This window comes from Paramormyrops kingsleyae, chromosome 11 (assembly GCF_048594095.1).
Source record: "Paramormyrops kingsleyae isolate MSU_618 chromosome 11, PKINGS_0.4, whole genome shotgun sequence".
In the NCBI taxonomy this organism is placed as follows: Eukaryota; Metazoa; Chordata; class Actinopteri; order Osteoglossiformes; family Mormyridae; genus Paramormyrops; species Paramormyrops kingsleyae.
In genome coordinates, this window is record NC_132807.1 from 25,976,749 (window position 1) to 25,990,324 (window position 13,576).

The following is a 13,576-nucleotide window of genomic DNA, read 5'->3' on the forward strand; positions in this document are numbered from 1 at the left end:
AGCGGTCGCCAGGGATCCCAGTTCTTACACAATCCCCGGTAACACAGGTTAGCAATCACCGGTATTTTTAAAACTCTTGGCAGGACGCGACTGTAGCATTGCAGCAAATGCAAAACTGCCTGCGCAGCATCTTATTATTTCACAAAATCGACAAACCACCAGGCAGCGTGGTGGTTCAGTGGGTGTGACTGCTGTCTCACACCAGCAGGGGGCGGGAACTCAAATCCCAATCGGCAGGCAGGCGAACTGGCACCTCTAAACAGCCGGTAGCGTATGAGTGTTCGCCCTGGGATATACTGGCAACCCACACTGCGCCCAGTACTGCCTCTTACCCTGAGTCGCCTGGGATTGGATCCAGGCTGCGGTCGACGGGAACATATCTAACATGTTAAGACAGGTACTGTGACTTAAGGTGCTACTAAGACGATGTTTTGACAACATGGAAATGTCCCTCAGCCATGCAACATACGTGTTCTGATGTGCGTCACATAGTTGCCTATTAGTGATGAAACTGATCCAGCAGCTGATTTGCGAGTCGACAGGTTAAGGACATGAAATCACGCTATTCCGGCGTGAATCCCAGGGGACAGCCTGCTCTAGCACCCTTGAGCAAACTACTTAGCCTGTGGTTTTACTGCTGTATAAATATGTAAACATTTTAAACCAGTTTGAGGGGGGAGAAAAATAGTAAAGCAGGCAAGCCAATAAAAAATTAATATGAGCGGTAGCTGAATATACAGCTTCTTGGAAGCGTGGTATTAACAAGCCAGCCTGTGCAATTAAAATCATTCAGCGGTTTACAGGTCTGGGTTTATATGCAGGCCGGTCTGGCAGCTTTTCCAGGCCTCTGATGGCGCCCCCTTGCTGCAAGCCCTGACAAAGACAGATCGCCCACGTCGCATCTTCCCGCCCACCCGCACCCGTCCCAGCTGCCGTCGTGCAGCGCCGCAGCGCCGCAGCCTCCCGCAGGCCCCTGCAGCCTCCAGATGCCGGAAGCAGGAGCCCCCCCCCCCCCCCCCCCACATGACACACATCAAACGGCAGCCGGGGCTCGTTATCTCCCCTCTGCCTCACCGGGTCTTTGCTGGGACGCGGAATCTGCGGCTTTGAAGTCGGAGCTGTTGGCGACGTCTCAAGCGCCTCCACCGTCCAGCGTGCTGCTCTTCATTAAAACCGAGAGAGACTCCTAATTGGGGCCGTTTTCACCCCACCCACCTCCAGCCCCACCCCCCCCCAGCCCCCCACCCACCCCCAGCGCCTGGCAGCAGGATCAGCAGCAACACGCATGACACAAATACTAAACACCGCAAGGGAAGGATAGAGGGAGGGAATGATTAAAAAGTGTGGCTGTTAATTAATTATAAACACCTTGAAATATTCCATTCCAATGATCCAAAACAGGGTCAAGGTGCTTGAAAATATCCACTAATTATAACTTTAGTACTACAAGTAATTGTCAAAAAAATGAGTCTTTATTATGGGGAGACTAAGGCGGCGATGGGAAATATTGGCAGTGTCATTAAAAATGGTATGAAAGCTAAAGACAAGGCAAGGTATTGCTGTCCAGCTAATCAGCTAACGCAAAGAGACTTACAGGTGGGATTACAGCTGAAAGACATTCAGGGGCCGTGGTGGAATTTTTAAGAACATTACGGCAATGAGTATTTAACTAGAACTATACGTTTACAATTTCTGTGGGGTCTCGAACCCGTGACCTTTCAGTCACATTCACAGCGCGGTTTCGGGAAGTGCGTTCGCAAGTTGCCGTTAATTCCCAAATCCCTCTGCTGCTGTGTGACCCGACTTCCCAGCTTCTCCAGTTTAAAACAAGTGATCTTCTTGGCTGCTTCGTCTTTGCAATCCAAGAGGATTTCGATCAAAATATCATTTGATCCCAGGAGAACAATCTCACCACGTAGAGCTTCTACAAACCCTTTGACAGGAGTCAGAGCCGAGCAGGCTGTAGACACTTAAAATAAACCACGCCACCGTGCCACATCTCTGCGCTGTGTTTTGTTCATCAAGGGTAGGGCTGAGCGTGGGAGGTGGGCCAGAGCGAGCATGAATGCCAAGACCGATTTCCCCCGATGCACGATGTGCTTTTTTCCTAATCACCACTGAAATTAAGTTAATAAACAAAGTACCTCACTAGAGCAACTCCCAAATAAAAGGCCAACCACTTAGCTACAATCAAGCCCAAAGGGGACGGCTGCCCTCCTTCATTAAACCAAGCATGCCCAAGGTCTGTTTTAAAGAAAACAGAAGATGGGGCATTCATCAGCAGGAAGAAGCACACAACCAGAGTCTCAGGCACAAACAAGCCAGGAGGGTTGCGTTTCAGTACAGGAAGGAACTGTTGTCAAGAACAGGGAATCCGGTATTTTACATTTTACTTTCAGCTCATTCCAGGCGATTTTACGCAGTTATGAAAAGACTTACGAGATTTATTCGTGTACTTATAAAAGAGGTTTTAAAATGAACGGTTTAGACAAGGCTTACTGCAGTGACGCTGCTGTCCTTAGAGGACTTCCGATCTTCTTAGACATTTCGCTCGGAGCAAAGTCATTATTTTGGGATTATTGAGTCATTAGGGTCACGCTTAGCGTTTCTCAGGTGACGCGAGACCTGCGGTCGGTGGATCCTTCAGCCTGCCTCAGCACACACTGCTATAAGGGGATGGATTTGCCTCTGACATGAAGTATTTAATTCCACCCCCCCCCCCCACCTCCCGAGGCACCTGCTTCCCTCCCTAGACAGGAAGTGGCCTAGAGACTAGAGAGCGGGAATACAAAGTTCGCCCTCACATGAGTGCAGAATCCACTCACCAGAAAGGGGAAGTATCACTTCACAAAATCAGATCGAGACCCCCCCCCCGTCATCAACCTGCCAACATTCACAAACACTCCCAACCATCCCTTGTTCACTTTGTTTGCAGACTGTATTACATCCTTGGACACCTTTCCCAGATCTAATTTTACTTGTTGTACATATATTTTACTTGCAAAACTGAAGCTTCTTAGAGAAGCAAATTTTGATTTTTTAAATTTTGATAACCTTAAAATTATATTTTCTCAATAAACTGAAGCAAATGTTGGAGGCTCTAGTTGGAGAAAAAAAAAAGATCCATCCATCTGTCCTCCATAACCACTGATCCAACAGAGGATCTGAGTGAGCCTGGAGCCTCTCTCATGCAACAGAGGGTACAAGTCAGGGAGACACCCAGGGGGGGACGCCCGTCCGTCAGGGGGACACCCAGGGGGGGACGCCCGTCCGTCAGGGGGACACCCAGGGGGGGACGCCCGTCCGTCAGGGGGACACCGAGGGCGGGACGCCCGTCCGTCAGGGGGACACCCAGGGTGGGACACCCAGGGTGGGACACCCGTCCGTCAGGGGGACACCCAGGGTGGGATACCCGTCCATCACACATGACCTCACACTAAAGGCACGGAGACCGCAAATCACTCAGTGACACAGATGCCTCTGTGAAATGCTTGTGTGACTCTCTCCAAGCTTAAACTCTGCCTGGTTACGGATGCCCTGCAGCTCCCTCACTCTGTGCACCAAGAGCTGCTACTCCGATTAGCCAGGTCGCCTCCACAGGTGCAACGGGGGCCACAGCCTACCCAGAACCCACTGCAAACTGGGAAACAATCCTCGACCCCTTTCCAGAAAACTATGGAACATTCTGGAAAACAGCCTGTTGAGATGTACTCCCATGTGACCACAAATACTGCTGGAACTACAAAACTACATTGCCAAAATAAGTAGACAGACACAGTATAATACACAATTTTAGATAAATCATTTATTCCACAAGGGAGGTGAAGTATATAGTTCCCCCTATGACTAAAACATTTGAATGAAAATGAAACTGATAATGACTTTAATGTATATGAAACGCACAACGAGATTCAAGCTGTAGGAACATTATGTCCGCAGTAAATATAAAACACTGCATTTCCCTAATTCACCCTTTGCCTTCTAATAAAACAGCTACTTCCCAAAAAAAATTAGATTCCCAGTTCTGTGGACTTTACAATGCTGTCAAGCCTTTGAAGATAAAACCACAAACTCCTGCAAAATTAAATAAAAAAAAAAGAGAAAAAAGTTCAATGGAGGAAGCAAATAAAATTCTATAAAAATAAAGGCTGTCCTGCAGCCGTTAAGTTAATTTCTTATTTTAGATTTCTTTGAATTGTGTTTTCTTGGGGGGTATGCAGATAGAAGCAGAACGTGCAGGAGTATTTTCGGCAGGTAACAGTGGGTCTTCACATAACCTGCTAACAATTTATGCGGAGTTTACGCAGCATTACCGTTTCATATGGAAGCAGTGGTGGGGCTTATAGAACATACTAAAGACTTAAACGGGACTGTAAAAGTGGCTGCTATACAGATTTATATGGGGTATAACAGTGGCTGTTTACACGGCATGCTAACAAGGGCAGTACCACCGAGTATTTACATATCATATTAACTATTTGTAGGGAATGTAATTGTGACTATTACCACAGCATAAAAAAATGTATATTGAGTTGGTGGTGGGTGTTGACACAAATACGTCTTGCTTGTATAGCAACACAAGGACCCAAGACTGTCGTATTCCTTTCTGAAACCCCAAACCCCGATCATTTCATTAAACCACATACTATAACCACACACCAAGCATCCATCTCCTAACTCCTAATGTTCTTCCTGGTCAGGGTTACGGGGGTGGATCCTATTCCAGGCAGTATAAGGAACACAGTTGAGGTACAACCAGTACAGGATTCTAGTTGCACACACACATCACCTGATCTAAATTTAATGCAGGAAACACACATTTCATTGCGCCTGATCATGCATCTTGCATTTAGAATGATCCAGAAAGCTGAAATCACATGGTTATGTAGTGTGAGCAACCTGTGTTGCAGAAATGCATGCTGGGAAAACTCAGCTGCTGATACGCAGATCTGACGGCTTAAGTGGATCATGGGCTCCATAACGGACCAATATGCAAAATCTGAATAAAAGATTTAGCTGGAAAGGAAAAGTCTTCTTTACCTTTCCATTTCATACTCCATCAATCCAGGCTTCAAGTGTTTCATCACCTAAGGAAAAAGGTGACAGGAAGTTAATACTGTCACTAACAATACAGAACACAGCTGTTCTAACTGAAAAACTGAATAATCCTATAACTTGATAAATTGGAACTAGTCCTACTGTGTTCTAGCTAACAATGACTATAGCTCTTACTGTCCAGGTTACTTTTCCTGTCATGGTAGAAAACACCCGCACACATACAGTTAATTCCTATCATTCTGGGGACTCTCCATTCATTTGTATGGGTAAAACCCAAATCCTAGCAATGAGACCCTTAACCCCTACCCAGCTATAACCTTCACTATAAGTAACCAAACAAAATACAAAACTTTTGGCTATTTTAGTTTTTTATTGTATTGACCGATTTTTTTTTCTTTAATTGCGGTTTATATTGTGTGCTCTGCATTGTGGTAAATAGAAACCCTCTCCCTCTCACATGTATACACACACACACACACAGACACACACACACAAAGGAGTTGTAATGTAATGACACCGAGAGTCTAAATACCCTGGATCAGCTTAAAAAAAACCCTCACATTTCCTCCAGTGTAGAAGAGTACAGAAGCTTTTTATCGCTGAAAATAAACATCCCTGCTTGAAGCTGCATGTGAATTCAAACCCTTCAGAGATAATGAGCCTCCACAATGAATCGGAGAGCCGCTAAAGTTTAGGACCAAACATAAAACTTGCCATGTGTGTTTGCCTGCTGATCTGCTGTGTGTTATAATACCCCAATATAAAACTTGTATTTAGAAATTAATTTTAAAATGGAGCCAATGACCCTTGCGGGTTGTGAATGAAGACTTCTGCTACTGACAGAGGCCAATTAGGTCAGCGCTGAGAGCAGGTGTCCAGTACCGCAGACGCTCGACGCCACACTGCGTGCTCAGGCTGCCGGCTTTGGGGACGATCGGCCCAGATCACAGGGCCTTGAATGGCTTGGTGTTTCCCCCAGAGAGATTCTCCCCCTCCTACCTCCCAGGGGGTCCTGCTGGGCAGCTACACCGGTCTCAACCGGCCCGGCAGTACAGGTGCAACCTTCGGCTATTTTAGTTTGCATCACCTCTACTTACCTCCCTGCATGTATTTTGTTTGTAACCATGACAACTTATAGAAAGCAGGGGGAAGAAAAGACATGCATTCAGACCAAACAAACGTATTTATTTACCGTCTCGGAAGAGAAGGCCGTCCGACTAAGAAAAACATTAAGAGCAGCTCTTATGACAGACAGCACTGCTACCGAGGTACAATAGCTGGCATTTACCCATCCTGCCATTGGTATTCTGCAGTCAGAGTTCCAGGCTGAATCCTGCTACTGCACACAGCCCACCCAAAGGGGTCTGAAGATGGCCGGGGGGGGGGGGGGGGGGGGGGGGTTACACTGCAGCAGCACCCAAACACCCAAACAAAATAAATTCAGGAACATTACGGGGCCTGGATCTCTAACTGGCTTTGCAGTATGATATGAAACCCGACAGGACAGCGGCGGGCAGGAGTGAGGGAGACACGCGTTCAGGAGACAGAGACGGGCTCTGCTTTAATATTCATACATCAAGCTAAGTTCAGCATTGGCTTCATCCCCCGGAGAGAGAGAGAGAGAGAGAGAGAGAGAGAGAGGGAGAGAGAGGGAGAGAGAGGGAGAGAGAGAGGGAGAGAGAGAGGGAAAGAGGCCATGAGTCTTGCACAAGGTGGCAAGAGAGGCCTGCATGCACGACTCAGAGAGGCTGAGGTGCTGGAGACAGGAATTTAATGACGTCCCAGGAGGATGCGGGCCGAAGGTGAGGCGTAACTGTCAAGCCGCGCGGCGGCCAGTCGCCCTGACAACAAAGCTCTCGGTAGCAGCCATTCTGTGCCAGCTAACCGCCCGCCCCCCCCCCCCCCGGTTCATTCTACTTCATTCTAGTTCACATTAAAAAAACATTATGAAGGATTTAGGACTGTGAAAGTGATTTACTAGCTTTTTCACTGTAAAAAGTCTAGATACTGGGAAAATATAGGATAGGTACTGGAAAGCACGGCATTTGTTGGCAATGTGAAGGTCTCAGCATATATTTTGTTGGCCAAACATGACATGGGAAGCGAAGGAGGACAGCGGGGGGAAAAACAGGTCACATGTATCCATTTGCTGAGCCTCCCCATCTTATCACCAAAGAAAAAGGATGATCACATCTCCTGTTTCCACGGTAACTAACGAGGGGCCCGCCTCCTTACAGCACTGTTTAACATCCGCTGAAATACAGGCAGTTTGAACCTGCGCGTTCATGCCGCCGTGAGGCCGGCAGCGTCTGGTGAACAGAGAGGCCCAGCTTGACCAGCCGTGACTCATTCCAACATGATGCTTCTAATTTTCATTTACAGGAACGAAAGTAAGACGAAAATGGATTTTGTCAAATTTTTCAGCTCTGCAAGCTGGGCTGGTGAGACAAGCTTTTTTAAGAGCTTTGAATAAATGTAGAGGCTGATTACTCACTGTAGCATGTTCCAGACTTGGCACCGTTTTGAAACTCCACTTTCCAAACAGCTTGACAATAAAACTTGCCATTCGCACATTAATTTTTGAGGAATTCTGAGCGTGCAAATTTTATGAGCAAGGAAACAAATGCTGCGTATTGCTGAAATAAATGAGGAATCGCTGTGTCTGTCGCTGCAGGGGTTAGAGCCGGTGGAGTGGGGCAGCTTGGTTGGTGACAATCAGCACGCAATAATCCTCCAAGTTCTGGGTATCAAAGCCTCCTCTGATGCTCTAAGCTTCCAGCAACGACAACCTGAAAGCTGCCAGAGCTCAAAGGTCCGAAGCACCGTCACCAAATGTGGCCAAACTCACCATTTAGTGAAAATCCACCAAATCTGCAGGCTGTCAGCGACACCAAGCACACAGAAAACATGCTGTCGCTGTGTTCATCAATGCACTGCTAAGGGGCATCTGCTCGTGTAAAATGACACATTCATAAAACTCACCTTCATTGAATCACTGAGTAAAATGGCGTCATCTTGTTTTACCGTGTGACTTCAGAGAGCTCAAACGGGAAGGAAATGCTTCATAGTCGGGAGGGACAGCACAGCCAAAGCGGTTCATGAGTTTTGGTTTTAATTACCCAGCATCCAAACGCACTTTCTCAAGCCAATTATCTGGCTCTACGTGACAGACAAGCATTTGTGATATAGAGATGTGATTTAATGGAGATAAATTATGCCTCTTGAAATGCTGACTATGCTTGTTACGCAGATACAGGGAGAAGGGAAGTTGATTAAACTAACCCTTTTACATCATATCCGCACTGAGGAGCACAATCACTCTACACTGGCATCCTTTCCAGAGTCAGAGACTTTTAGTTAAGTGCAGCGTTGGCTTGTTGTACTGCTGAATGACTCTCAGCTCTCTCTTCAGGAATAAGCTGCCATTCTGAGCACGACCCGTGATGGTTGTGTGGTGAACCCAATAAGTAACTTTCTGTACCTTCACTTTCAGTTCCCTTTCGCTTTATGGTCACTGGGGGTGAGGTGTGCTCCCCCCCCCCCCCCCCCAGGGCACTGCAGGATGCAGCCACCTCCGAGGGGCAATCTACACGGGCCACCAAACCGACGCTTTGACATAAATCCTGAGGAATGGGTTGGATAAAAAGAGAAATATTTACCCCAGAACACTCATTTTATTTGGTGCGTGTTAAGCAGTGAGGAAAAGGTTCCAATACAAACCAAATGAAAACACTTTGAGGTTCATCAGAGAGTGGATGTTAACATTACGACGATAATAAAATGATATTAATGGGTATTAGACTCACTTCCAGCCTCATTACTCCCACTGGAATCATGGAATTCGGTTCCCTAGGAAACGCCCCTATGCTCCGCACACCCACCGTGCATCCAGCCCCGACAGCCACCTCACGCGCCACACCCCCCAAGAACCTCCTCTTCATTATGGCTGCCGCACGACTCGCGCTGCCTGGGTCACTAACGAAGACTCCCGAAATATCTCTGGGGGACAAACGTGGAGAAACATTAAAGAAACACTGATTCACCAGGAGACCCCGGGCCCTCACGTCCGCTCGGGTGCCTCAGCGACAGACGCCGGCGCGGGCAGGGAGGGCTGACAGGCAACAGATGCGCCGCACCTGAAATAGCTTCCTGCCGCATCCCCGTCTAGTTCCAGGCAGCTGATGCGACGTCGCAACACCAGGGCTGTCGGGCCCTTAGCGACACGCAGACATCTTCACTCACGAGGCTCTCAGTGCTCATTCAGGCTACGACCCCAAACACGCTGCTGACAGTCTGTTATTATTGACGCTCCACATGGGACAGAGCCCCCTAAGTTTCGTCTTTATTTAATTATCTCTTTCATTCTGCTGTCTTTATAGAGAATATTGTAAATACTAGCTTAACAATACCACATTGACTTTTTGCTGAATCTAAAATTACCACAAAACAAAACTTAGCAGCAAGCTATTAAAATTCAATTCTTTTTTTTTCATATTTTGATGTACAGCCTGCAATTACTTCTCCCCCACCATGGCGAGAACATTAATCTGGATTAGTCAATTACTCAAAGCCTCCCAGGGTGCATTTCAGCTCGGCAACTCAGCACTTCCACACGGAAACTTTCTAAAACGACGCTCATGTGCCGATGACATCTGGCTTTGAGGGGAACCTCAGGCCAGACATGGATGTGACCTTCCTGCAGCTCCACCTAATTTTACCCTTTGCAACTTTTAGCTGTATGGATGTATTTGCACACTCAGCGTTTTGGTTTCAGATATATTAAGGGGTTAATCGTGAATCCAGTCATACAGCCTGAGCACTGAGGACAGTTTACCGAATCTCATATCGCATCAGTTTGCTTTTGGCTACATTGACAAGGTACTCTGAGTTAGTTATATGTTCATATTCTTTGCTCCCTGGACTTTCACTCTGCTAGAGAGGCGAGAACCAAAGACATCCATCATATAAAATGTGGAACTTCAGACCGGCTTGGTTAAGGAAGCAGACCAACAGCTGAAAAGTGTCCGTTGAGCTAATTTCATGACCCTTACTAGGGGCTTGAAGTTAATTTAGATGAAGGGTGTGGCTCAGCTGATTCTGCGGCGTGTTTTTAGTGGGGGGGGGGGGGGCTCTACCTCTTTGTGGGCGTCACTGGAAACACGGTTTGTGTAGCGCAGGACCTCCAACTCCATGTCCGTCTTAATCAGGCGACTGCGGGTGAAAGAAGAAGAACAGCGTGGGACTGGGGCTGAGGCCGGAGTCTATTATGCTCACTCTCCATTAGACAAGCAGACCCATCATTTCTACACATTTTATATCACATGGCAGTCACATGACCTCCTCCTCCGGCCAATCAGGACTGGCTTTGCCGTCGTCCCACTCAGCAGGTAAATGCATGACACACAGCAGCCAACAGGTCACACTGCACTCAGGAACTTTAACTCCGTTAACTGCGGGAAGCAAAGTGAGGCATGTCCAAAATATACAATTAGCTACACATCATTAGGTTTATTTCTGGGACAGCATCACATTTGGGTGTGGTATCAACATGCATCTCATTTAATCAATCAATATCCAACACCAGAAAAAGTGTACTAGCACAGGGAAATGATTTATTATCCTAAAGCTTTTTTCCATAATTTTTCCCTACCCTCCACCCCTGAGACATTCTCGAGGAGAACAGTGACCCCTTTGAAAAATGTCCAATCATCCTGACACACCTGTTGCCCGACCTCATGGTGGTAAACAAGACCAAGGCAGCAACCCAATGTGAAGTGTGCTTACTAAACAGTCCCAGAATGCACTGGGGCTGCAACAGCCCAATGTGAAGTGTGCTTACTAAACAGTCCCAGAATGCACTGGGGCTGCAACAGCCCAATGTGAAGTGCGCTTACTAAACAGTCCCAGAATGCACTGGGGCTGCAACAGCCCAATGTGAAGTGCGCTTACTAAACAGTCCCAGAATGCACTGGGGCTGCAACAGCCCAATGTGAAGTGTGCTTAATAAACAGTCCCAGAATGCACTGGGGCTGCAACAGCCCAATGTGAAGTGTGCTTAATAAACAGTCCCAGAATGCACTGGGGCTGCAACAGCCCAATGTGAAGTGAGGTTAATAAATAGCCCCAGAATGCACTGGGGCTGCAACAGCCCAATGTGAAGTGTGCTTAATAAACAGTCCCAGAATGCACTGGGGCTGCAACAGCCCAATGTGAAGTGAGGTTAATAAATAGCCCCAGAATGCACTGGGGCTGCAGCAGCCCAGGAATAAGCTTAAGAGTCTGCTGGTTACGAGGAAATGGCAGCAGGGGAGGGCCTGGCTGGTTCTGGCTGCCAGACCTGTGGTGTCCGACTGGTTAAACAGAGGAACAACTACCATTTGAGGCGGACTTACGGCCCCCGCCCTCAAAATGCAGGTTTGACAGCGGGACAGCTCAGCAGTTTCATAAAAACACAGCTTGTTGCATATATTCTGTTGGGTAACAATGCGAGTGGTTTCATGCAATAAAATCATCATCATGTTTTGGTCTGGGACAGCTTACATCCAGGGGGGGGGGGGGGACTCCGAAAGGAATCGGAAGTCCGCGGACAAAGCGGAAATCTGCATGGGAGCTGCATTCTCCGTGTGCAGCTGCTCAGGTCTCAGTGTATTTTACTGGGGGCCCCGATGCTTAGCATCCAGCAGCGATGGCTGCATTCATGAAGCAGTGCTCTCACTCATACCGTAACCCAAGGCCTCACGCCGCCAAACAGTAACACCGACCCTCCCCCACTGCAGGGGAAAGCGGAGGCATCCAGTGGTCACAGCAGAACGAAATAACTGAAGAGGCTTTAGGACTAAATTAACACATAGTAATTTGGTCACTTATAATGATTTATAATAGTAAATGGTCTTAGGGTTTTAGGTACTGAATCATGCTTAATACTGAGTAGTTCCCTGTGCTTTAGTGGATATTGACTGCAACACTGTATCAACAAGGACATTTGATTTTTTTCTGATATCCTGAGATGAAATGAATTTCTTGCCAATCTGGAGTGTAAGTGTGCCCATGGAGCACGAGGACGAACAGGCACAGGGTGCACGGTAAGCGAAGGGTGAGTCATGCCAATCCACCAGGGCAGCCCTTCTCAGTTCACTGAAACACCCGGAGTCTGTGAGAGTACCTGAGAGAAACCAGGCACTCGCAAACAAAAGAGTCTGCATCTGAACCGCTACCCCTGGAGGCTTGAGGCGTCACGGCTGTACGCTGAGCCAGTGAGCTCGGCTTCCTGAGAGCGCTGCGCTGAGTGATGAGGGGCCGAGCCCTGAATACTGCGAGTCGGCAGCATGCTGTATAGGCCGTAGGGTCACATGACCCAAGAAGAATGAGTAAGAATTCTTGAGAAATTTCTGTGCCATTGGAGATCAGTGACACACTTTGGACTTTCCAGACTTGAAATAAGTGAAAAAGACCCAAACTCCATAACATATACAGTTTTACTATATATATATTGCCTTAAACCTGAGGTTTAATTACTACAAATAATATTATTAAAATTATTACTTCATATTACTTCTTATGTTTGCTCATAAATTAAATTGGCATTTCACAGAGTTTAAGTTTTGAGTCTTATGCTGCTATTTTTCATGGAGTATCCTTCAACATGAAAGGCCAATATACTCCACTGTAATCTCAATCCATCCATCCATCTTCAGAAACTGCGTATCCTTTTCAGAGTTGCGGGGGGTGTAATAAGACCAAAAGGCATTTGCATATAAATGTACAAAGAGCTCCCTCTCAAATTAGCCCGTGACGCCACAGAAAAGCGTTCCGAAGGTCCCTTAGAGATCATTTTTGACATCAAAAGTCAACAAATATCTGCAGAATAAAGCCATCGTTTTAGCGGCCTTGATGCCTGATCTCCGTAGATGTTCTAATGTTCTGTGTTAAAGCCACCTCACACACACAGAGCCAGCTGTCTACGGCGCTGGTCCCAGTTTGACCTGGGATCCCCCATAACGAAGATCACGACGCTGATAAGGAACAAACTGCTTTACTCGGCAGCACAAAAAACACGAGGAATTCAAAGTGATCTCTACATCTTTACATCTCTATTATGAGGGCGAATGGTTCTCGCTTTCTTCTACAACGAAAGTGGAAGTCCCAGTAATGGAAGGAGCATTTTGATGCGTTTTCATGGAGTGGATACTGTCATCTTTTCAAAGAGTGGAGATTCTCTTTTGTGCTTCCCTTGGTTTTCCATTACGAGCTTTACCTACCGCTGCCAGACTTGGTTATTACCTTAGCAAGTCACAATTTCCCCCCGCTCCCCACACCCTCCAGTTAAGCAACCCTAGTATTGCTGGTGTGGTAGGACACCCCTGGTAAAGGCCAAAGGAACTGACCACATGGGCTGGGAAACGAGACACGGCTCCACTGGATTCTCACTTCGATACGCATTTTGTAGACAGCCCTCACTCACTGCAGCCCTCACTCACTGCAGCCCTCACTCACTGCAGCCCTCACTCACTGCAGCCCT

At 47.2% G+C, this 13,576-nt stretch overlaps 1 protein-coding gene across 1 annotated transcript in view; it reads right to left on the reverse strand.

Annotated features, from left to right (window-relative positions):
• pepd (peptidase D) overlaps nucleotides 1-13,576 on the reverse strand; it is a 43,181-nt gene that overhangs the window by 13,980 nt on the left and 15,625 nt on the right. Inside the window, exons 8-9 of the mRNA XM_072718350.1 lie at nucleotides 10,194-10,269; nucleotides 5,041-5,087 (exon numbers count right to left, since the gene is read on the reverse strand). Of these exons, the coding sequence (XP_072574451.1) occupies nucleotides 5,041-5,087; nucleotides 10,194-10,269 (123 nt within the window). The remainder of the gene's footprint in view (nucleotides 1-5,040; nucleotides 5,088-10,193; nucleotides 10,270-13,576) is intronic.